This window comes from Squalius cephalus, assembly GCF_949319135.1.
Source record: "Squalius cephalus genome assembly, chromosome: 4".
NCBI classification, from domain to species: Eukaryota; Metazoa; Chordata; class Actinopteri; order Cypriniformes; family Leuciscidae; genus Squalius; species Squalius cephalus.
In genome coordinates this window covers 50,576,279-50,601,440 of record NC_137125.1, presented here as the reverse complement: position 1 = coordinate 50,601,440, position 25,162 = coordinate 50,576,279, and the positions used below count along the sequence as shown (strand labels likewise).

Below are 25,162 nucleotides of genomic sequence, written 5' to 3'. Positions count from 1 at the left end.
GTGAGCGAGAGAGAGAGCGGGACGGTCAAATAGCTGTAATCCTGTGGGCTGTGTGAGAAGATAGACTCAGGCTCTGCATGACCTGTTGCTGCTAAACAGGCAGCGCTGTGGGCAACAGTTGGCCTGTGGACTGTTGTTTGACCACTAATGACGTTACGTATTATAACACAATATAGCACAAGCACATAGCAAGCCTCTGTAACGTTACTTAAGTGAAATAAACAATTCAATTAGCCGTTAGCGCACCCTGCTAGCCTGCCTGACAATATGAGGCGTCAGATATCTAACACCATCACACAAATTAGTCAACGTGAGCTAAGTTAGCAAGCTGTATGTTTAATCGAAATATCAAACAGAGTAGGCTAATAACGTGACACCAATCATTTTAATACGGTTTTATCTACTTACCAACAACTCCACCACTGCTTCCTGGCTCGCTGGCGAGTGGCGACCATGACTTGCTTGTCAGAAAGACGTCGTTGGTGTAGACACTTGTCACTCAAGCATGTCTGACCAATGGGGAAGCACCCGCCCCCACTGCGGTACGTTTGTGTCAAAATGATTTAAAAAAAAAACGACTTCAAAACTTTTTTCACTTCATTCAAAAAAAAAGAAAGTTCAATAAAAAAAAAACACTTCAAATGATTTTTTTTTTTTTTGCATTTAAACAGTTTTTTCTTTGATTGAAATTATTTTTTTTTGATTGAAAATGTTTTTTTTTTGATTGAAGCAACTTTTTTGGGATTGAATAATTAAGACACAAATGTCCTACCCATAACATGGTCCAAACACAAAAAAGATTACTTCAATCAAAGAAAACATTTTCAATCAAAAAAAAAGTGTTCAAGTGCAATTTTTTGAATCTCAAATATTTTTTTGCATTCAAAAACATTTTTTCTATGATTGAAAAGGTTTATTTTTTGATTGAAGTGATTTTTTTATTGAAAATATGTTTTGTTTGTTTGAAGCAACTTCTTTTTTGATTGAATTATAAAGACACAAATGTCCTACCCATAATATGGCCCAAACACAAAACAACAATACTTCAATCAAAAAAGTTGCTTCAAACAAAAAAACCTTCACTTCTATCAAAAAAAACATTTTCAAGCAAAAAAAAATAGTGTTCAAATGCATTTTTTTGAGTCTCAAATATATTTTTGCATTCAAACACTTTTTTTCTTTGATTGAAACGGGTTTTTTTGATTGAAAATATATTTTTTGATTGAAGCAACCTTTTTTTTGATTGAATAATAAAGACACAAATCTACCTCCATAACAGAGGCGCATTCGGAAGTGCATTTTCAGAAGTGCTGGATACAATGAAGCATTCATTTTTTCTCTTTCGCGCAGGTCATGTTTTGAAAGACGATGTCCTGTAGCTTACTAATGTAAATAAATAAAAATGTTTAATAAAAACACAACGCTAAATCATAAATCAGATGTATGTAAAATAATATTATGATGCCCAGCAATCGATTTAAATAGTACATTGGGTTTAATTTGTCGTTTAATGAGGTCTAATATGTTGAGTTAGTGGTGAGAATTTTAAAGTGAATAAATGCATAGATCCGACTTCTTTAATTGTGTATTTATATGGTCCAATGATAGAACTTTTGCCAAGCGTGTCAGCTGGTTCTGGGTTCCAATCCGCACGCATAAAGTTTTTTTTTTTGTTTTTTTTTTTCTCATCAAAACCGATTATGTTTATCAGTGGTTGTATATCAGGCAGGGACACGTCTGTGTGGATTTTGTTTTGTAATTTCACCGGAAAGAATAGAGAGTCTCCACTCTCCACAACGGATTGAAGCGCGCGTCCGAGTGAAGACTGTGCGCGAGCCACAAGAGAAAGACAGTATCCGCGCCACTGATCGCAGCGGCAACGATTTCAAAAGCAACACATTTCAGCGCTAGATCGCCTCTTATTTAACAAACGAACTAAATTAATGCTCTGCTAGTTACCTGGAGATGTTTTATTTATTTGTATTGGTACATTCGTGCCGCGAGATGTTTCAAAAGTGGTGGGGACATGTGTGTCCCACCCGCAAATTACGATGTAGTTCACCCAAAAAATTTAAATTTTGTCATAATTTACTCATCCACAAGTTGCCCCAAACCTGTATGAGTTCTGTTGAACACAAAAGAAGATTCATTGAAAATGTTGGTAACCAGACAGTTGAGGGGACCCATTGACTTCCACATAGTATTTTTTTTCCCTACTGAGTCAATGGGTGCTGTTAACTGGTTACCAACATTCTTTAAAATATCTTCTTTTGTGTTCAACAGAACAAAGAAACTCATACAGGTTTGGAACAACTTGAGGGTAAGTAATGACAGATTTTTCATTTTTGGGTGAACTATCCCTTTAACGGTTGATTTGGTAACCAAAATGTTGTAGGGTTGATCTTCATAAACTTGATTTAAAAACTGGGTTCATTGATGTTTTATTTTTCATCTCTGGTAACTGATTGTGTTTCCTATGTAGTTTTGGGTAACAACAGCTTTCAGTTAATAACAAAGAGTATTACTTTATAGAGGAAACTGGGGCAAATTGTCACCTTTTTACTTCAGTGAATATTTCTCACCTGTAGGCTAATTTCTGTATATGCCTTAGGGATGGAATTTTTTAAAGATTTGTTAATACTTTAAGGCTTAAAGTATTAACAAATCTTTAAAAAAAATTCCATCCCTGTTGCATGATGTCGTGGAGAAATGTATATGGGGAAAGTTGGGGAACTGCTTATTATCGTGTCCAATTGTGTAACTGGACTTCTGACTCACACCTTATAGTTGCTAAGATACTTATAGCCCAAGTGGAAATTTCCTTTTGTGTGAAATTTCCTTAGCAGAGTAATAGCACAGCTGTACGTAAAATATTACAATCCACGCAACATAATGTTAGACATATCAGAGTTCAAAAGAGGACAAATTGTTGGTGCGTGTGTCTCATCAGGCTCAGCATGCTGATTTATTATCAGTGTTGGAAACGGTTGTGCTGCTTAATAATTTTTTTTTTATAACCTGTGATACTTTTTGATGAATAAAAAGTTTTAAAAAAAGAACAGCATTTATTTAAAATCGAAATAAATTAAAAAGTTTGGGGTCAGTCGTTTTTTCTTTCTTTTTTTGAAATAAATAAATACTTGTATTCAGCAAAGATGTGTTAAATTGATCAAAAGTAATCTTAAAGATTTATATTGTTTTAGCTGGAGGTCCTGAACATTGTTCAGATACATGGTATCATGGATTTGAGCAAATACCAACAGATAAAAAATCAAAACCTGACGGCTTTTGCTAGAAATCTTATAATAGGCCGTGGTTGGATCTTCCATCAGGACAATGATCCAAAACAAACATTAATCAACACAAAAATGTGTCACTGATCACAAAATGAAGCTTCTGCCATGACCATCCCAGTTCCCTGACCTGAACCCTATAGAAAACTGAAGAGAAGAAGCACCAGCATGGAGCTGGGAATCTGAAGGATCTGGAGAGATGGTCTCTGATCTCTTGTCAGGTGTTCTCCAAACTCATCAGGCATTATAGGAGAAAACTCAGAGCTGATATCTTGGTAAAAGGAGATTGCAAAAAGTATTTAATAAAAGGGTGCCAAAAGTTATGGCCAATGTGTTTTGGAGAAAAGCATTTATTTCAAAATGTGATTTCCCCCCCCCCACTTTAAATTCTTTTACTTCAATGAAAGGTTAGATTTTTGTGATTTTTTTTTATGAAATATCAAAAGGATAAACAATACAGATTTATTTTTACAGCCAACTTGATTATATTTACCAGGGGTGCCAATATATATATATTGAATCGTGTATGTCATGTACATGAGGACGTACTATGTTAATGTAGATGTTCTGGAAATTATTTAGTCATTTCCTTTGTTATTTGAGAATACAGTAATTGAAATTTAAACTTGTGCATGCAATGAGAAGCTCACATTGCAATTGATATACTGTTACATTTTATTTATTTAAATTGCACGTGTGACAAGGACCAACACAAACCGCACAAAACATGCTCACAATCACACACTGACACAGGCCGAGAATTTTTATGCAAGACAGAAATTTTTGTTCATGTACTCGTGACGTCACTGTGTGACTCATTTGCCTGATTGCAATTATGCAAATATTATTGAAATATCTTTTCAAAATGAGACTGTTTAATAGCCTACTTACAGGAATTCATAGCCAAAAAAGAAGAAGAAAGACAGAAAGAAAGAAGAAATCTTTCTGCCATGTCTTACAAAAGATAATTACCACATATACATTACTGTAACTAGGCACTGGTGAATGTGGGGTAACTCACACTTTCAGTTTATGTCAGAAACCCACAAATCATAAGACATATAAGCTTTATGTGAGGAAATATGAAATATCACAGACAAAGTAAAAAAAAAAAAAAAAAGTAGTGTTAAATTAGGTATTAAATAGGCCTATATGTGGTATTTAAAACTGTTTTGTTTAATTAATATTGATAAACATTTACTATTGTTCACGATAAAAATGAAATTGTATTGAATATCAGTACAAACACAAAACAGCATGAAAAATGACACATGAGGTGTTTAGAATTTCAAAGCTTTTTTGATTATTTTTCAAAGAGGCATGCACTACTGAACCGTTGTTGTGTAATACAACATACATTCTTAGGACAATGAAAAAAAAAAGATAGATAGTTTTTAGATGAATGAAAAAGTAACTGTCCTACATAAATATTATTTAAAGGCATTTTTAGAATTGCTAAACAACACAAAACAATGGCAGACAGAAAGATAGACACAGATAGATAGATAGATAGATAGATAGATAGATAGATAGATAGATAGATAGATAGATAGATAGATAGATAGATAGATAGATAGGAGACAGGCAGGAAGTCAACAGGGTTGATAAGGAAGTTCACAAGATTCGATATGAGCTCTGCCATCCACACCCACTGCCCTCCCAAAATGATGATGTTATTGCCAGCCTCAATTGACGCAATTCAGCATTAGCTCATAAACTGCCACTATAAAAGAACTGTAGAAATAACAGATTACAGATCAGAACTGAAGACAAGTGCACTACAAGATCCAAGAAAGATGAAGACCGCGACCCTCCTGTGTCTCTGTTTCTTAGGTTTCAGGTGAGTCCTTCCATTTTCATGATACCGGGGTATAAATGAATGTATAATGTTGTAATGAAAAGTCTTCAGTGATGACTTGTGCATATCTGAGACACAGTTTGCTTTTAGTTACAGTTTGGCAGCCAGCTCTGTGGAAGATGTGTACGAATATCTGTGGGAGAAGAATAAAGACATCGCCAATAAGACACTCGGGACTGACTTCCTGATACAGATGCAGAACGGCAGCCTTCAGGCGGAGCGATACGTCAACTTCACCATACAGGACATCAGCTATCTACTGAGAGTGACCAAAATGCTGAAGAGTTTGAGTGGAAAAAAAACTCAGCCCACTGAACTCAGGGACTTCATGAAAGGCAGATACACAAGCTACAAAAACTTTGCAGACTCCATGCTCAAACAATATTTTTTCAAGGTAAGAACAGAAACACAGACTTTAAACTTTCAAGCTAGTTCTGAATCCACTGAAGATGCTTTATATTCTCATTTCTCCAGGGTGAGCCTCCCATCCAGCAGACTCCAGCTATGAGGAAGTATCTGTCGTTCTACGGAAACCTGCTGGAAAAAGAAGATCCGCTGTACTTTGCTGTGGGTCTCCTGCCCTGCGCTAGACTCTGGGTGTGGTTGGGTAATAATCTCAGCACACCTCCAACCAATGCCTACTACACTTGGAAGGTGGGGAATATGGGCGGCCATCCCGAGAAACACTACAGAGCTCTGCTGAACAAGTATCTGAACACACGTAAAAAAGTGACCAAGGCTAATGTTATATTCCGTACACAGATGCAGAATGAGCATGATTTCTTCTTCTCATCTTGAGTAGATTGATAGTGTTGCAAATACTGTCAACATTTCATGAGAAAATGATTTGAAATGCTTTCAAAATATTGATGGATATATTTTACACCTTTTAAGATTATATAGTAAAAATTATTTAATCATTTTAAAATAATTTCATATTTCTAAGTCTAATGTAAGCATGAAAAACTGCATGTTCACAACCAATTTAAACAAAAATGTAAACTTGTCTATTGTGTCTGGATATTCAGTGTCACCCAACAACAATAAAAAATATCCTCTAATATGTCTGATATGTCATTACTTTTGAGAATCTTAAATTCTGAAAAACATTTATGGTTTTATTTTGTTAAACTTTTAAAAAAAAAAATATTAAAGAAAGAAAACTCACAATACTAAAATAAAGCAATAAACATTTTGTTAACAACATAAGACCTTAAAGGGATAGTTCGGCCAAAAATGATATTTAACCCATGATTTACTCACCCTCAAGCCGTTCGAGATGCATATGTCAATCATTTTTCAGACGAACACATTTTCAGTTATTTTAGAAAATGTCTTAGATCTTTCAGTGGTTATAATGTGAAGTAATGGGGTCCACCTCCTTCAAGTCCCAAAATGTGCATGCATCCTTCACAAAAGTAATCCATCCGGCTCCAGGGGGATAAATGAAGGCCTTCTGAGGGTAATAATGATTGACATATGCATCTCGAACGGCTTGAGGGTGAGTAAATCATGGGTTAAATATCATTTTTGGCCGAACTATCCCTTTAACATAATTGATAAAACAAATAGGAAAGAAACACAATTAATTAAATAAAAAAAGTTAAGTGTTACACATGGGAATGTCAATTAATAGTTTGTCACTGTACATTATAAGATGGCATTCTGTACAATTAACAGTATTTCAATCATGACAATTCTCTGAAAAGTTTTAGCATGTTCTTGAAAATGGCAATGTTAATGTATTTGGTCTTGGCGGACTAGATATGATTATTGCTGCTGCAGAGCAAGTATGGACTTGCTACTGCTAATAGATACACAGACACGCTGCTGTGAACATGTAAGATATGCTGCTGCTGCTGCATAAAGAGACGTACATAAATCCCATTGCAGATCTAGGCCGGTGGAGCTGGTGGAGGTGGAGGGTTTCAGAGGAACTCTGAGCTGCAGGACTAGCTTACAGCAGACAATTTAAATGAGCAAGCAATCTCATTGGCTGCAGGATTAGCAGAGGCCAATCAGCTTGTGCCATGCGGTAATGATATGATTGCCTGCTAATTGCACGTAAAGGACAGATCAGCCTGGGCCCAGAGTTTCATGACTGAAATGAAAGCTTTAGCATAAGTTCTGTCGGGAAGACTCAATTACTACGTCACCTATTGCCTTCACTTCTATCCAATCATATTTTTATGCTCACTGTATAAAAGCTCGGTACTTACACATGTTTGAGTTCGCAGATACTGAAGCGACGATTACCCCCATCCTCCCCACCACCACCAGGATGGTCCTGTCCATAACTCCCGGGGGGGGGGGGGGGGGGGGGGGGGGATCGGCTGCGCCCCTGCCTTCGTCTTCAGGCAGGAATTGCAGATCCAATACCCTCGGATTATGCACTACGGACGGGGCCTACGCCAAATGACTTTGTATATTATCAGCTTGCTGAGCTGTCAATAAATGTACGGTTTATTGAAATAATTCTCCCAAGTCTTTCTGGTAGAACTAGAAATTTTACTGTAAAATTACATGAAATGTTCCATTAGATCTATTAGTTCAAAATCTCATTCAAAATCTCATCCTCTACCAGTCCCAAGAGAACATTTCGGATAGTGGAGGCCTTTACCTCTCAACACTTGGGTCTAGCGGACCACTCCTACCCCATCGCCAGCTTGAAGAGGAAGTACAAGCACCTGGCAGATCTTCCCCTCGAGACATTCGCTCACGTTAAGCCGCTCGTGTTAATTGGTGCTGACTACCTCCATCTACTTAACCCTATCGAACCGGTGAAAATGGGCCCTCCTGGAGGTCCAGCAGCCATTTGCACGAGACTGGGATGGACGCTTTAAGGACCCACACACCTTACCCAGTGGGCACCGAGCACCCAGCAGTGTCTCTTCACTAGAGTCTCACCCCAGATAACGGAGCTAATGCAGAATGTGGAGAAGCTTTGGAAGATGGACATACTGCCATACCAGAGCGGTAAACTGGCGATGAGGTCGAAGCAGGATAAGGAAGCAGTGGAGCTCCTAGAGGCCAAGACAAGGTGTCCACAGATATGCCACGCCCCTGCAGACCAGATCTCAAGGACAGAGAGTGGTGTCTACATCCCAACTGGCCTCACAGGAGTTGCTGAACATGGAATTGTTCCTGGCACCTAACACATTGCACAGTCACATTCTCGTCTAATTGTCAAATGTGATGATACAGATTAACTAGTTTTGCTTCTATTCAAGCAAAGGGATGTTTGGATCCTCAGCAGTGTTTATGCACTCTGGACATGGCCTTAAGGAAAGATTCGTCCCTATCTGTTTGATCGCTCAGAAGCTCGGAGCAGTGCTTTGTGAGTGTTTACCTGAATGCCACGCCCTCACGGGTTGTGACACCACAAGCAGTTTGTACAGAATTGGGAAGGGCACTGCCCTCACAAGACTGAGGACCCATCTTTGTGAGTTACAGGAAATTACCAAATTTGGACTCTCTGGTAGCCAGGAAGAGGCTTTGCCTGTGGCAAGAAGGTATGCCCTCCTCCTGTATGGCCAAAAGAAAAAGGTGGATGGGCATCCTTGCACCAACCTGGATGAGCTGAGGTACACTAGCATCTACCACAGATCTGTCAGCAGCAAATCTTCCCCAAACAGAAGATGCCTTCCAGCAACATGTGCTGAGAGCCTTGTACCAAACAGCAGTGTGGCGTCACAGCCACCAGGCCAAACCTCTTCTCTGGAACCCAGTTGGTAGAGGATGGAGGCTCAGAGAAGATGGATGTATTGAACCAGATGTTCCAGAAGGCATCAGCACCTAAAGAAGTTAGAGACATCACCCACCTCTACTGTGAAGATGGAAACTGCAACAATGCCACCAAATGCCAGTGTCTTTCAGTGGGCTTCACCTGCACAATTGTTCTTGCCCTTTCCCAGACTGTCCAAACATGACCCACTTTGTCACTGATGACAATGTGGATGAGTGACAGTGGTGTGTTGCAGTTGTAACATCATGGGGGGCTGACCTCAGAATGGCTACCAAAAGCAGTTCATGTTCCAAATGGTTGCTGCTAGAAAAAAAAACAGCATTAGAAGAGAGGGCTCATTCCCCCTCAGAGTGTTTGTTTTGTTAGATTGCCATTTGTTTGATTTAAGACAGTAATTTAATTTGTATTGTGTGAAGTTAGGTTATAGTTTTATTAAAAGGCTCATTAAGGTCAAACTGCAATCCTGACTCCTGGTCTCCTGTTTGTGCTATGGTAAGGTGTTATCTTTCGATTTCAATCTTTGTTTCCATATAGTACAAGGTGCCATATGAAATGTTTCATTATTAAATGTATCTTATATTCTTATATAAAAATATCTGAAATTTAACAATCTTAGCAGTAAAATATTTTGAGCCAAGAATTCAATTCATATATGGGAGACCTTAGAGATGAGGAAAAACATTGTTGGGTTTAGCTCTACCTCCGGTAGGGGTATCTCAAAAACTAAAGCACTTTTTGACCATTTGTCACTAGCCTAAATCAGCTTCAGTGGCTGATGGGGATAGTGAGAAGGATCAGGAGAGAGATGAGAAAGTGTAGAGCCTGCGGTAAGCAGAACTACTTTCAAAACACTTAGGCTATGTCATGAGTGTAGGAACCCATTACGCATTATTTCCACATCTGCATAGTTGATGATTACAGCAATTTACTAGAAACTTAATGAGACACGTTTGTAAACCATGTTTTTTTGGTTTACAAACCAAAATAAAAGCTTGATGCAGTTTCCGTCAAAATAAAAGATCATGTGCTTATCTCTTTCAAGTATAGAAATGAGTACAAAACTAATTATGAAAGTTGTCTTTATTTTTCAGCGCATTTGTTTTACAATATATGGCTATTACTGTCATGGGATTAATATTATAACTATAATTATGTAGTAGTGTAACGTAGACAGACATTAACTAAAAGAGGTTTGAATTCTTCTTTGTTTAATTTGCACACTGAATATGAGTTGGAGCTTTTAATTTTGAACTCTCAAAGTATACCATATTGATTAATTTAACATTAAAATGCACAAAATTTTCTTACATTTGGGGGCATAAACCCCCCATAGAAGGCCAGAGGTCCACCCACCACAGTTTTACCAAAAATCCTGTGAGAAACACTGGTATTGCTATGCCAATGCAGCTTATATCTTGTTTTTTGGATTCATCACTGTGGAGTATAGTTCAATTGTATTAATAAATGACAATTTTGTACTTATTTCATCTGTTAACGTTCCTACTCACTCATTACATGGCATTAGTGGTTTTAAGGAGTTGGTATACATATTCAAGGGCGTGCAAAGATGGGTGATGTTTATTATCATATGTGGGCTAGTCTGGGCCAAAATGCCAGGGCCTATTTTTTGTCCCAGTCCAGCCCTGCTTAGGGGTGGAATTTTTTAAAGATTTGTTAATACTTTAAAGCTTAAAGTATTAACACATCTTTAAAAAATGCCATCCCTGTTGCATGATGTCACATGGGGAAATGTATATGGGGAAAGTTGGGGAACTGGACTTCTGACTCACACCTTATAGTTGCTAAGATACCTATACACAAATCCGCCGCTATCTTACCTGGCGCCATTACTGCGTGCCTCGGTGCCTGCGAAGTGTGAGGGTGTGACACTTGCCGGTGTAATGACATTTCTGAAAGCGGATCCTGGGGCTTAAATATTGTGATTGTCAAAACGTTTTAGTTACTAAACTGAATTTTATTAGGTTTAGTGACAACATGTTGCAATGTTTATATTATATGGTACAATTTCTGGTAAGCTACGTTTTTTTTTTTATTATTGCTTGAAACAAATTTCAGGATTTCAATTCAGTTCAATGTGATTTGATTTAATATTGACTAATTTGGATAAATAGGCTATTAGGTACACACAGGCGTTAATTTTTCTCGAGAAAAAAAAATCTCACCTAATGCTGTAAGTTAAACATACAGAGAGCCTTATCAGCTGGCAGTATTATTTAAGGTTAAAAATAACTCAAATTAAATATGCGTTTTTAGCGCAATTTTCCTACGGACAAAATTGCGATTGTTAACTCATGATTTCTGTTCTGTCTGTGCGCACCAATCTTGCACTTCTATCTCCTCCTCAACCAGACCACCTAGAGACTTCGGGTTTTCGGCATTATGTTAAGGAAGGTCTAATCTCGGGAACGCACACAAAAAAAAAAAAAAAACATAAAAAGATTTACTATCTCTTAGTGTTGTGATCCCATGACGTCAGAAAATTGCGCTAAAACACTCACTGAGTTTTTATTACTTGTTTTATTATAATAACAACTTTATTTAATGATAAGTAAAAATATAATAAATATGTAATATAGTACACATATTTAGCAAAATACTCTCTATAGCTATTTTTTTCTAGCCAACTAACGTGCTATAGCCAGTCATTAAATGGCTTTCCTGAGGTAAATGTTATATGTGACATAATTGTTCTCCAGCTGTTTTATTGACCCTTTCCGCGGTTAAAAAAACACTGATTGATCGATATTATGTATGAAATATACATTTCGGTAAGTTGTAGGCTACTGTTTCTTTTAACATTGTTCATTTGTGTTTATTATTAAGTTGAGATGATCGGTTCACCTGCTAGTCACGTCACATTTACAAACGCCAAAACGGTATTTATTGTTTGAATTTCGTAATAAAATTGACAGAATCTGAGAGCTGAGCTTTTATATATATCATAAATAACCTGCTCTGTCGAGTCTGTCGGTCTCCGTGTCCTCTTTGCTTCGCGATTTTTCTGTGCGTGAGAAAATGGATGACTGGCGTGAGAGGCTGAGAGCGTGTGAAAAGTGTCAATTGCGTGTGTCTCACGGTGAAAGCGTGAGAGTTGGCAGCTTACAGGTATTCAAGATTATTTTATTAATCATCTGGCATGCGAGCTTCAGAACCTAAACTACAGGGCATTGATTGAAGGTCAGAATTACATGAGCTCCGGATGGATTGGCCAGATACTGCATACCTTCGCAGATGAGCTCATCACATTAAAAGGTGTCGTGAGGTTTTCACAGGCAGTGAACTCGTACCATAATGTGTCAGTAACAATATAGAGAGAAAACTGCAAAGTTCTCGAAGTAGTGTGACTGCATGGCCGGCCGAGGGAAGTGTTGTAGCCATACAGCAGGGCTACTGTACAAAATTAAAGATGAATAGATAAAAATAACATTTCGTACAGCTACATCTGCTACAGCCGCCTACGGGACCAACACGCTACTTCCGCTACTTCCTTAGCAGCAAGGCACGCAGTAATGGCGGCGTTGCTTTACTTCCGTGTTTCGCCGGATTTGTGTATAGCCCAAGTAGAAATTTCCTTTTGTGTGAAATTTCCTTAGCAGAGTAATAGCACAGCTGTACGTAAAATATTACAATGCACGCAACATAATGTTAGACATATCAGAGTTCAAAAGAGGACAAATTGTTGGCGCGTGTCTCATTGGGCTCATCAAGCCTGGATTTATTTGATCAAAAATACAGAAAAAAATCTATGTGGAGAAAAATCCTGAAATGTTTTCCTCCAAAAAATTAATTTCTTTTCCACTGAAGAAAGAAAGACATGAACATCTGGGATGGCATTGGGGTGAGTAAATTATCAGGAAATTTTTATTTTGAGGTGAACTAATCCTTTAACTACAAGCATGCCAAACACGTCTACGTCAGCTATTATGCATTCAGCCCACTTGTGAGCCAAGCCCATGTCAGTTAAGGCAGGACTCACTGACTGTACACCAGGTCAACCCTAAATGTGCTTAACCTGCTCACTCATTGTGTCATTGTCATCTATCCTCACATGCTTATCGGCAATCGTCCTCAGGCTCAAACAAAGCTAAGGAGATCCATTCCCTCTGGAGGCCGCAAAGGAAGCCCTGCACAGTCCACTGCACTATTCAACTCAAATTTCTACAACTTGTGAATGTTCATGTAAAGGCTGACTCCTCCTTCTGATGTTGATACAGCGGGGGAAATAAGTATTGAACACGTCATCATTTTTCTCAGTAAATATATTTCCAAAGGTGCTATTGACATGAAATTTTCACCAGATGTTGGTAACAACCCAAGTAAGCCATACATACAAAGAAACAAACAAAAATAAGCTCAGAAATTAAGTTATGTGTAATAATGTGAAATGACACAGGGAAAAAGTATTGAACACATGAAGAAAGGGAGGTGCAAAAAGGCATGGAAAGCCAAGACAACTGCTGAAAACTTACAGTAATTAAAAAGCAATCCAGCCCCCAGTCAGTGGAAATTAATAACAGCTGGTTCAGTCCCAAATGATGGCCTACAAAAAGGTCTCATTGCCAAGGTGTCACACAAGACACATCTCATGATGGGTAATAGCAAAGAGCTGTCTCAAGACCTTCGCAACCTAATTGTTGCAAAACATAATGATGGCATTGGTTATAGGTGCCATTCTAAGCTTCTGAATGGTCCAGTGAGCACTGTTGGGGCCATAATACGGAAGTGGAAAGACAATCATTTCACCATAAATTTGCCTCGACCAGGTGCTCCTCGCAAGATTTCTGACAGAGGAGTGAAAAGAATAATCAGAAGAGTTGTCCAAGATCCAAGGATCACTTGTGGAGAGCTTCAAAAAGACCCGCAGATAGCAGGTACTGTTGTCTCAAAGAAAACAGTAAGTAATGCACTCCACCGCCATGGCCTGTATGCACGCTCACCACGCAAGACTCCATTACTGAAAAAAAAGCATGTTGAAGCTCATTTAAAGTTTGCTGCACAACATTTGGAAAAGCCAGTGAAATACTGGGAGAATATAGTGTGGTCACATGAGAGCAAAATTGAACTGTTTGGATGCCATAATACACACCATATTTGGAGAAGAAAATGTGCACATTACCCTAAAAACACCATACAACTTGGTGTTGGCTCTTGGACAACTCTTCTGATTATTCTTTTCACTCCTCTATCAGAAATCTTGCGAGGAGCACCTGGTCGAGGCAAATTTATGGTGAAATGATTGTCTTTCCACTTCCGTATGGCCTCAAAAGTGCTCACTGGACCATTCAGAAGCTTAGAATGGCACCTATAACCAATGCCATCATTATGTTTTGCAACAATTAGGTTGCGAAGGTCTTGAGACAGCTCTTTGCTATTACCCATCATGAGATGTGTCTTGTGTGACACCTTGGCAATGAGACCTTTTTGTAGGCCATCATTTGGGACCGAACCAGCTGTTATTAATTTCCACTGACTGGGGGCTGGATTGCTTTTTAATTACTGTAAGTTTTCAGCAGTTGTCTTGGCTTTCCATGCCTTTTTGCGCCTCCCTTTCTTCATGTGTTCAATACTTTTTCCCTGTCTCATTTCACATTATTACACATAACTTAATTTCTGAACTTATTTGTGTTTGTTTCTTTGTATGTATGGCTTACTTGGGTTGTTACCAACATCTGGTGAAAACTTCATGTCAATAGCACCTTTGGAAATATATTTACTGAGAAAAATGATGACGTGTTCAATACTTATTTCCCCCGCTGTATCTGCATACCATTGATACTAAATCAGTTAAAACTGATATTTCACTCTGTGGTGTTCTGACCGACACGCCTGGTTCACTGCGATCAAAACTAGCCCTAACAGCTTCAGGTAGCCCTTTGCTACAATATAGATATTCTGGAAATTATTTAGTCATTTCCTTTGTTATTTGAGAACACAAAAAGTCATTGTGTGACTCATTTGCCTAATTGCAATTATGCTTGTTCTTTTCAAAATGAGACTGTTTAATACTTATTACAGGAATTTATAGCCAAAAAAGAAGAAGAAAGACAGAAAGAAAGAAGAAATCTTTCTGCAATGTCTTACAAAAGATAATTACCACATATACATTACTGTAACTAAGGCACTGGTGAATGTGGGGTAACTCACACTTTCAGTTTATGTCAGAAACCCACAAATCACTTTAAGACATGTAAGCTTTATATGAGGAAATATGAAATATCACAGACAAAGTAAAAAAATAAATAAATAAAAAGTAGTATTAAATTAGGTATTAAATAGGCCTATATGTGGTATTTAAAACTGTTTTGTTTAATTAATATTGATAAACATTTACTATTGTTCACGATAAAAATGACTTTGTATTTAATAGTACAAACACAAAACAGCATGAAAAATGACACATGAGGTGTTTAGAATTTCAAAGCTTTTTTGATTATTTTTCAAAGAGGCATGCACTACTGAACCGTTGTTGTGTAATACAACATACATTCTTAGGACAATGAAAAAAAAGGATAGTTTTTAGATAAATGAAAAAGTAATTGTACTACATAAATATTATTTAAAGGCATTTTTAGAATTGCTAAACAACACAAAACAATGGCAGACAGAAATATAGACAGACAAGATAGATAGATAGATAGATAGATAGATAGACATACAAACACACAGAGCATTGAGCATTTTTATATAAAGAAAATGTACAGACAGATTCTCTGCCATCCACACCCACTGCCCTCCCAAAATTATGATGTTATTGCCAGCCTCTATTGATGCAATTCAGCATTATCTAATAAACTGCCACTATAAAAGAACTGTAGAAATAACAGATTACAGATCAGAACTGAAGACAAGTGCACTACAAGATCCGAGAAAGATGAAGACCGCGACCCTCCTGTGTCTCTGTTTCTTAGGTTTCAGGTGAGTCCTTCCATTTTCATGATACCGGGGTATAAATGAATGTATAATGTTGTAATGAAAAGTCTTCAGTGATGATTTGTGCATATCTGAGACACAGTTTGCTTTTAGTTGCAGTTTGGCAGCCAGCTCTGTGGAAGATGTGTACGAATATCTGTGGGAGAAGAATAAAGACATCGCCTATAAGACACTCGGGACTGACTTCCTGATACAGATGCAGAACGGCAGCCTTCAGGCGGAGCGATACGTCAACTTCACCATACAGGACATCGGCTATCTACTGAGAGTGACCAAAATGCTGAAGAGTTTGAGTGGAAAAAAAAACTCAGCCCACTGAACTCAGGGACTTCATGAAAGGCAGATACTCAAGCTACAAAAGCTTTGCAGACTTCATGCTCAAACAATATTTTTTCAAGGTAAGAAGAGAAACACAGACTTTAAACTTTCAAGCTAGTTCTGAATCCACTGAAGATGCTTTATATTCTCATTTCTCCAGGGTGAGCCTCCCATCCAGCAGACTCCAGCTATGAGGAAGTATCTGTCGTTCTACGGAAACCTGCTGGAAAAAGAAGATCCGCTGTACTTTGCTGTGGGTCTCCTGCCCTGCGCTAGACTCTGGGTGTGGTTGGGTAATAATCTCAGCACACCTCCAACCAATGCCTACTACACTTGGAAGGTGGGGAATATGGGCGGCCATCCCGAGAAACACTACAGAGCTCTGCTGAACAAGTATCTGAACACACCTGAAAAAGTGACCAAGGCTAATGTTATATTCCGTACACAGATGCAGAATGAGCATGATTTCTTCTTCTCATCTTGAGTAGATTGATAGTGTTGCAAATACTGTCAACATTTCATGAGAAAATGATTTGAAATGCTTTCAAAATATTGATGGATATATTTTACACCTTTTAAGATTATATAGTAAAAATTATTTAATCATTTTAAAATAATTTCATATTTCTAAGTCTAATGTAAGCATGAAAAACTGCATGTTCACAACCAATTTAAACAAAAATGTAAACTTGTCTATTGTGTCTGGATATTCAGTGTCACCCAACAACAATAAAAAATATCCTCTAATATGTCTGATATGTCATTACTTTTGAGAATCTTAAATTCTGAAAAACATTTATGGTTTTATTTTGTTAAACTTTAAAAAAAAAATTATTAAAGAAAGAAAACTCACAATACTAAAATAAAGCAATAAACATTATGTTAACAACATAAGACCTTAAAGGGATAGTTCGGCCAAAAATAATATTTAACCCATGATTTACTCACCCTCAAGCCGTTCGAGATGCATATGTCAATCATTTTTCAGACGAACACATTTTCAGTTATTTTAGAAAATGTCTTAGATCTTTCAGTGGTTATAATGTGAAGTAATGGGGTCCACCTCCTTCAAGTCCCAAAATGTGCATGCATCCTTCACAAAAGTAATCCATCCGGCTCCAGGGGGATAAACGAAGGCCTTCTGAGGGTAATAATGATTGACATATGCATCTCGAACGGCTTGAGGGTGAGTAAATCATGGGTTAAATATCATTTTTGGCCGAACTATCCCTTTAACATAATTGATAAAACAAATAGGAAAGAAACACAATTAATTAAATAAAAAAAGTTAAGTGTTACACATGGGAATGTCAATTAATAGTTTGTCACTGTACATTATAAGATGGCATTCTGTACAATTAACAGTATTTCAATCATGACAATTCTCTGAAAAGTTTTAGCATGTTCTTGAAAATGGCAATGTTAATGTATTTGGTCTTGGCGGACTAGATATGATTATTGCTGCTGCAGAGCAAGTATGGACTTGCTACTGCTAATAGATACACAGACACGCTGCTGTGAACATGTAAGATATGCTGCTGCTGCTGCATAAAGAGACGTACATAAATCCCATTGCAGATCTAGGCCGGTGGAGCTGGTGGAGGTGGAGGGTTTCAGAGGAACTCTGAGCTGCAGGACTAGCTTACAGCAGACAATTTAAATGAGCAAGCAATCTCATTGGCTGCAGGATTAGCAGAGGCCAATCAGCTTGTGCCATGCGGTAATGATATGATTGCCTGCTAATTGCACGTAAAGGACAGATCAGCCTGGGCCCAGAGTTTCATGACTGAAATGAAAGCTTTAGCATAAGTTCTGTCGGGAAGACTCAATTACTACGTCACCTATTGCCTTCACTTCTATCCAATCATATTTTTATGCTCACTGTATAAAAGCTCGGTACTTACACATGTTTGAGTTCGCAGATACTGAAGCGACGATTACCCCCATCCTCCCCACCACCACCAGGATGGTCCTGTCCATAACTCCCGGGGGGGGGGGGGGGATCGGCTGCGCCCCTGCCTTCGTCTTCAGGCAGGAATCCAATACCCTCGGATTATGCACTACGGACGGGGCCTACGCCAAATGACTTTGTATATTATCAGCTTGCTGAGCTGGCAATAAATGTACGGTTTATTGAAATAATTCTCCCAAGTCTTTCTGGTAGAACTAGAAATTTTACTGTAAAATTACATGAAATGTTCCATTAGATCTATTAGTTCAAAATCTCATTCAAAATCTCATCCTCTACCAGTCCCAAGAGAACATTTCGGATAGTGGAGGCCTTCACCTCTCAACACTTGGGTCTAGCGGACCACTCCTACCCCATCGCCAGCTTGAAGAGGAAGTACAAGCACCTGGCAGATCTTCCCCTCGAGACATTTGCTCACGTTAAGCCGCTCGTGTTAATTGGTGCTGACTACCTCCATCTACTTAACCATATCGAACCGGTGAAAATGGGCCCTCCTGGAGGTCCAGCAGCCATTCGCACGAGACTGGGATTGACGCTTTAAGGACCCACACACCTTACCCAGTGGGCACCGAGCACCCAGCAGTGTCTCTTCACTAGAGTCTCGCCCCAGACGACGGAGCTGATGCAGAATGTGGAGAAGCTTTGGAAGATGGACATACTGCCATACCAGAGCGGTAAACTGGCGATGAGGTCGAAGCAGGATAAAGAAGCAGTGGAGCTCCTAGAGGCCAAGACAAGGTGTCCACAGATATGCCACGCCCCTGCAGACCAGATATCAAGGACAGAGAGTGGTGTCTACATCCCAACTGGCCTCACAGGAGTTGCTGAACATGGAATTGTTCCTGGCACCTAACACATTGCACAGTCACATTCTCGTCTAATTGTCAAATGTGATGATACAGATTAACTAGTTTTGCTTCTATTCAAGCAAAGGGATGTTTGGATCCTCAGCAGTGTTTATGCACTCTGGACATGGCCTTAAGGAAAGATTCGTCCCTATCTGTTTGATCGCTCAGAATCTCGGAGCAGTGCTTTGTGAGTGTTTACCTGAATGCCACGCCCTCACGGGTTGTGACGCCACAAGCAGTTTGTACAGAATTGGGAAGGGCACTGCCCTCACAAGACTGAAGACCCATCTTTGTGAGTTACAGGAAATTACCAAATTTGGACTCTCTGGTAGCCAGGAAGAGGCTTTGCCTGTGGCAAGAAGGTATGCCCTCCTCCTGTATGGCCAAAAGAAAAAGGTGGATGGGCATCCTTGCACCAACCTGGATGAGCTGAGGTACACTAGCATCTACCACAGATCTGTCAGCAGCAAATCTTCCCCAAACAGAAGATGCCTTCCAGCAACATGTGCTGAGAGCCTTGTACCAAACAGCAGTGTGGCGTCACAGCCACCAGGCCGAACCTCTTCTTTGGAACCCAGTTGGTAGAGGATGGAGGCTCAGAGAAGATGGATGTATTGAACCAGATGTTCCAGAAGGCACCAGCACCTAAAGAAGTTAGAGACATCACCCACCTCTACTGTGAAGATGGAAACTGCAACAATGCCACCAAATGCCAGTGTCTTTCAGTGGGCTTCACCTGCACAATTGTTCTTGCCCTTTCCCAGACTGTCCAAACATGACCCACTTTGTCACTGATGACAATGTGGATGAGTGACAGTGGTGTGTTGCAGTTGTAACATCATGGGGGGCTGACCTCAGAATGGCTACCAAAAGCAGTTCATGTTCCAAATGGTTGCTGCTAGAAAAAAAAACAGCATTAGAAGAGAGGGCTCATTCCCCCTCAGAGTGTTTGTTTTGTTAGATTGCCATTTGTTTGATTTAAGACAGTAATTTAATTTGTATTGTGTGAAGTTAGGTTATAGTTTTATTAAAAGGCTCATTAAGGTCAAACTGCAATGCTGACTCCTGGTCTCCTGTTTGTGCTATGGTAAGGTGTTATCTTTCGATTTCAATCTTTGTTTCCATATAGTACAAGGTGTCATATGAAATGTTGCATTATTAAATGTATCTTATATTTGAATTTCTCAACATTCTTCTCACCACTGATAATGGACTTTGGACTAATTTATGTCAGTGTTCCATTTTCTTTCATTTTAGACACTTCATGCATTGAGTGACAGGTCCCTGGTTCCTGATTTGTCATGCTATATTTACATATTTGGTATTGCTGGATTCAGCACAACCCCGCCTTTCCAAGGCGTGTTTCTATGATAATCCCTGGCAAAGCAACCACAAAGTAAATGAAAACATTCTGCATAGATATTCAATTTGTGCATGTCCGCTTATTTTAGGTATGTGTTTGTATGTCTCGATTTATTCATCAAGATATTCACATCCAGTCTTTTCTAGTAGTTAAAGCAACTTCCTGACTACAAACATGTCAAGTTTCAAAGCTCTCAGAGCTTATGTGATTGATCTGCACTAGTTTATATGCCTTAACTCCCATACGGACAGGCTATATTTTAGTCCTTTTTTGGTTTTGGGGTGTATAAAAATATCTGAAATTTAACAATCTTAGCAGTAAAATATTTTGAGCCAAGAATCCAATTCATATATGGGAGACCTTAGAGATGAGGAAAAACATTGTTGGGTTTAGCTCTACCTCCGGTAGGGGTATCTCAAAAACTAAAGCACTTTTTGACCATTTGTCACTAGCCTAAATCAGCTTCAGTGGCTGATGGGGATAGTGAGCAGGATCAGGAGAGAGATGAGAAAGTGTAGAGCCTGCGGTAAGCAGAACTACTTTCAAAACACTTAGGCTATGTCAACCCATTACGCATTATTTCCACATCTGCATAGTTGATGATTACAGCAATTTACTATAAATTTAATGAGACACGTTTGTAAACCATGTTTTCCACCAAAATAAAAGCTTGATGCAGTTTCCGTCAAAATAAAAGATCATGTGCTTATCTCTTTCAAGTATAGAAATGAGTACAAAACTAATTATGAAAGTTGTCTTTATTTTTCAGCGCATTTGTTTTACAATATATGGCTATTACTATCATGGGATTAATATTATAACTATAATTATGTAGTAGTGTAACGTAGACAGACATTAACTAAAAGAGGTTTGAATTCTTCTTTGTTTAATTTGCACACTGAATATGAGTTGGAGCTTTTAATTTTGAACTCTCAAAGTATACCATATTGATTAATTTAACATTAAAATGCACAAAATTTTCTTACATTTGGGGGCATAAACCCCCCATAGAAGGCCAGAGGTCCACCCACCACAGTTTTACCAAAAATCCTGTGAGAAACACTGGTATTGCTATGCCAATGCAGCTTATATCTTGTTTTTTGGATTCATCACTGTGGAGTATAGTTCAATTGTATTAATAAATGACAATTTTGTACTTATTTCATCTGTTAACGTTCCTACTCACTCATTACATGGCATTAGTGGTTTTAAGGAGTTGGTATACATATTCAAGGGCGTGCAAAGATGGGTGATGTTTATTTTCATATGTGGGCCAGTCTGGGCCAAAATGCCAGGGCCTATTTTTTGTCCCAGTCCAGCCCTGCTTAGGGATGGAATTTTTTAAAGATTTGTTAATACTTTAAAGCTTAAAGTATTAAAAAATCGTTAAAAAATGCCATCCCTGTTGTATGATGTCACATGGGGAAATGTATATGGGGAAAGTTGGGGAACTGGACATCTGACTCACACCTTATAGTTGCTAAGATACCTATAGTCCAAGTAGAAATTTCCTTTTGTGTGAAAATTCCTTAGCAGAGTAATAGCACAGCTGTATGTACAATATTACAATGCACGCAACATAATGTTAGACATATCAGAGTTCAAAAGAGGACAAATTGTTGGCGCGTGTCTCATTGGGCTCATCAAGCCTGGATTTATTTGATCAAAAATACAGAAACAAATCTATGTGGAGAAAAATGAAATGTTTTCCTCCAAAAAATTAATTTCTTTTCCACTGAAGAAAGAAAGACATGAACATCTGGGATGGCATTGGGGTGAGTAAATTATCAGGAAATTTTTATTTTGAGGTGAACTAATCCTTTAACTAGCCTGGCTCCGCCCTCCTGCGTACTTCCACTCAATTTTATTTCCCTTCAGTACTACGTCTGTGATTGTGGTGTATTCTTTGGTTTTCTCCGATCATTTTTTTACCGGTCCAATCAGCGAACAGAGGGAGTGGCTGAGAATGATGACGTTGAGGTCGTGCGCTAGTTTGAGTATAGGGTTACGTCACGACCAAACATTAGCGATTGGTTATGGCAGATCCAGAGTGACTCTGGGCAGATCCAATAGTTTTAAACTTCAACAGAGTACCCGCCTACAAGGAAGTTAACGCTTGTCAATGGAGAGAGGCCAGACTCTCTGTACAAATGAAATGTACGAGAGTCTGGTAGAACCAGGCTATCCTTTAACTACAAGCATGCCAAACACGTCTACGTAGCTAATATGCATTCAGCCCACTTGTGAGCCAAACCCATGTCAGTTAAGGCAGGACTCACTGACTGTACACCAGGTCTGCCCTAAATGTGCTTAACCTGCTCACTCATTGTGTCATTGTCATCTATCCTCACATGCTTATCGGCAATCGTCCTCAGGCTCAAACAAAGCTAAGGAGATCCATTCCCTCTGGAGGCCGCAAAGGAAGCCCTGCACAGTCCACTGCACTATTCAACTCAAATTTCTACAACTTGTGAATGCTCATGTAAAGGCTGACTACTCCTTCTGATGTTGATATCTGCATACCATTGATAATAAATCAGTTAAAACTGATATTTCACTCTGTGGTGTTCTGAACGACACGCCTGGATCACTGCGATCAAAACTAGCCCTAACAGCTTCAGGTAGCCCTTTGCTACAATATAGATATTCTGGAAATTATTTAGTCATTTCCTTTGTTATTTGAGAATACAAAAAGTCATTGTGTGACTCATTTCCCTGATTGCAATTATGCTTGTTCTTTTCAAAATGAGACTGTTTAATACTTATTACAGGAATTTATAGCCAAAAAAGAAGAAGAAAGACAGAAAGAAAGAAGAAATCTTTCTGCAATGTCTTACAAAAGATAATTACCACATATACATTACTGTAACTAAGGCACTGTGAATGTGGGGTAACTCACACTTTCAGTTTATGTCAGAAACCCACAAATCACTTTAAGACATGTAAGCTTTATATGAGGAAATATGAAATATCACAGACAAAGTAAAAATAAAAAAAAATAAAAAGTAGTATTAAATTAGGTATTAAATAGGCCTATATGTGGTATTTAAAACTGAATTTCAAAGCTTTTTTGATTATTTTTCAAAGAGGCATGAACTACTGAACTGTTGTTGTGTAATACCACATACATTCTTAGGACAATGAAAAAAAAGATAGAGAGATTTTAGATGAATGAAAAAGTAATTGTACTACATAAATATTATTTATTATTAAATATTATTTATAGAACCGGGACCAGGATATAGGCAAGGTGGGCCTGGGCCGTGGAGCGTGGGCGACCAGGGTGGAGCAGGACGTGCAGGCGACCAGGGCGGAGCAGGACGTGCAGGCGACCAGGGCGGTGAAGACCCTTCGGGCGGCCAGGGCGGTGAAGACCCTCCGGGCGGCCAGGGCGGTGAAGACCCTTCGGGCGGCGGTGAAGACCCTTCGGGCGGCCACGGCGGAGTGGCCTTCATGATCCCATTGCGGGACCTACTGCCCCCCCCCCCCCCAAATCTTCTTGGGGGCAGCTACGGGGTCATAGGCTGGAGCAGACACCAGCTCAGGAACAGACACCGGCTCAGGAACAGACACCGGCTCAGGAACAGACACCGTGGCAGCGGCTATCTCTGCTGAGGGCTCAGGTTCAGGCATGTCGGCGACCATCTCTGCTGAGGGCTCAGGTTCAGGCGTGTCGACGGCCATCTCGTCCGGAGACACTGGCTCGGTGGCAGCCATCTTGTCCTGAGACACTGGCTCGGCAGCGACCATCTTGTCCTGAGACACTGGCTCGGCGGAGACCATCTTGTCCTGAGACACTGGCTCGGTAGAGGCCATCTTGTCCTGAGACACTGGCTCGGCGGAGACCATCTTGTCCGGAGACACTGGCTCGGCGGAGACCATCTTGTCCGGAGACACTGGCTCGGCGGAGACCATCTTGTTCTGAGACACTGGTTCGGTGGCGGCGGCGGCCATCTTGTCCTGAGACACTGGCTCGGTGGAGCTGACGTGGAGCGCAGGCTCGGCAGGGCTGGACCGGACCAGCGGCGAAGGCTCTGTGCTGGACTGGACCAGCGGCGAAGGCTCTGTGCTGGACTGGACCAGCGGCGAAGGCTCTGTACTGGACGGGCTCTGGAACAGGGACTGAGACCGGGACAGGCTGGGCAGGAGAGTCTTCTTGGCCACACGTGCTGACATCAGCAGGGAATCGGCCACGCTGGAAACTAGTCCCCGACGGCTATAGACCGATCTGGTGGCTGGCTTGATGATTGGCGTGACGTGAAGAACAGGCTGAAGGGATACTGCGGGTTCATGGAGCTTCTCCTCCATGCCCACAGCAAACGACGAATCACTCAGGAAAAGGGCCAGGTCGATATACCTTTTTAGCGTCCAGCCGGTATAGACCTCTGGCATCATTTGGGCGATATCCTCGTCCAGACCGCTCCGGAACAGATCCATGAGCTGGACGTCATCTAGTGACGCTAAATGGCAGCAAGCCCAGAAGTCCTTCACATACCTTTCAAGGGGCTGGCCATCTTGAAATAGAGCAGCAAGGAATCTCCTCAGGGCCTGGTTGCTCATAGCTGCTGGATCCATTTGTGGTGAGTTATTCTGTTACGATGCAGAGCAGGAAGCAAGAAGCAGGATCCAAGTGCAGCAGTGTTTTTATTAAATAAACTAGAACTTTGACATAGACCCAGACTTCGGAACAGAACAAAGAACATGCAACCTAACAACATCTATAACTCACAATGACTTAACTAAAACACAGGGCTTAAATACACAGACAACCAAGCTAAACAAGATAACAAGGGGGCGTGGTAAATAAACACCTGGGA

At 39.7% G+C, this 25,162-nt stretch overlaps 1 protein-coding gene and 1 pseudogene across 2 annotated transcripts; both read left to right on the top strand.

The window, feature by feature from the left end:
- The first annotated feature begins 5,053 nt into the window (after nucleotides 1–5,053).
- Nucleotides 5,054–6,210, top strand: LOC307156942 (uncharacterized protein). Its single transcript, XM_079868661.1, has 3 exons — nucleotides 5,054–5,133; nucleotides 5,242–5,545; nucleotides 5,626–6,210. The coding sequence occupies exons 1-3, from the start codon at nucleotides 5,090–5,092 to the stop codon at nucleotides 5,947–5,949; spliced, it is 672 nt and encodes a 223-aa protein (XP_079724787.1). The 5' UTR covers nucleotides 5,054–5,089; the 3' UTR covers nucleotides 5,950–6,210.
- A 2,178-nt stretch (nucleotides 6,211–8,388) lies between these two features.
- Nucleotides 8,389–16,649, top strand: LOC307157738 (annotated as a pseudogene). Its single transcript has 4 exons — nucleotides 8,389–8,735; nucleotides 15,826–15,832; nucleotides 15,930–16,245; nucleotides 16,326–16,649. The product of its transcript is annotated as an uncharacterized misc_RNA (transcript).
- Nucleotides 16,650–25,162: the final 8,513 nt, after the last annotated feature.

Bases quoted from the DNA above. Each gene is read 5' to 3' on its own strand.
- LOC307156942 (XM_079868661.1), top strand. From the start codon at position 5,090: ATGAAGACCGCGACCCTCCTGTGTCTCTGTTTCTTAGGTTTCAG. The intron at 5,134-5,241 runs GTGAGTCCTTCC...GTTTGCTTTTAG, and splicing joins CTCTGTTTCTTAGGTTTCAG to TTACAGTTTGGCAGCCAGCT. The intron at 5,546-5,625 runs GTAAGAACAGAA...TCATTTCTCCAG, and splicing joins TCAAACAATATTTTTTCAAG to GGTGAGCCTCCCATCCAGCA.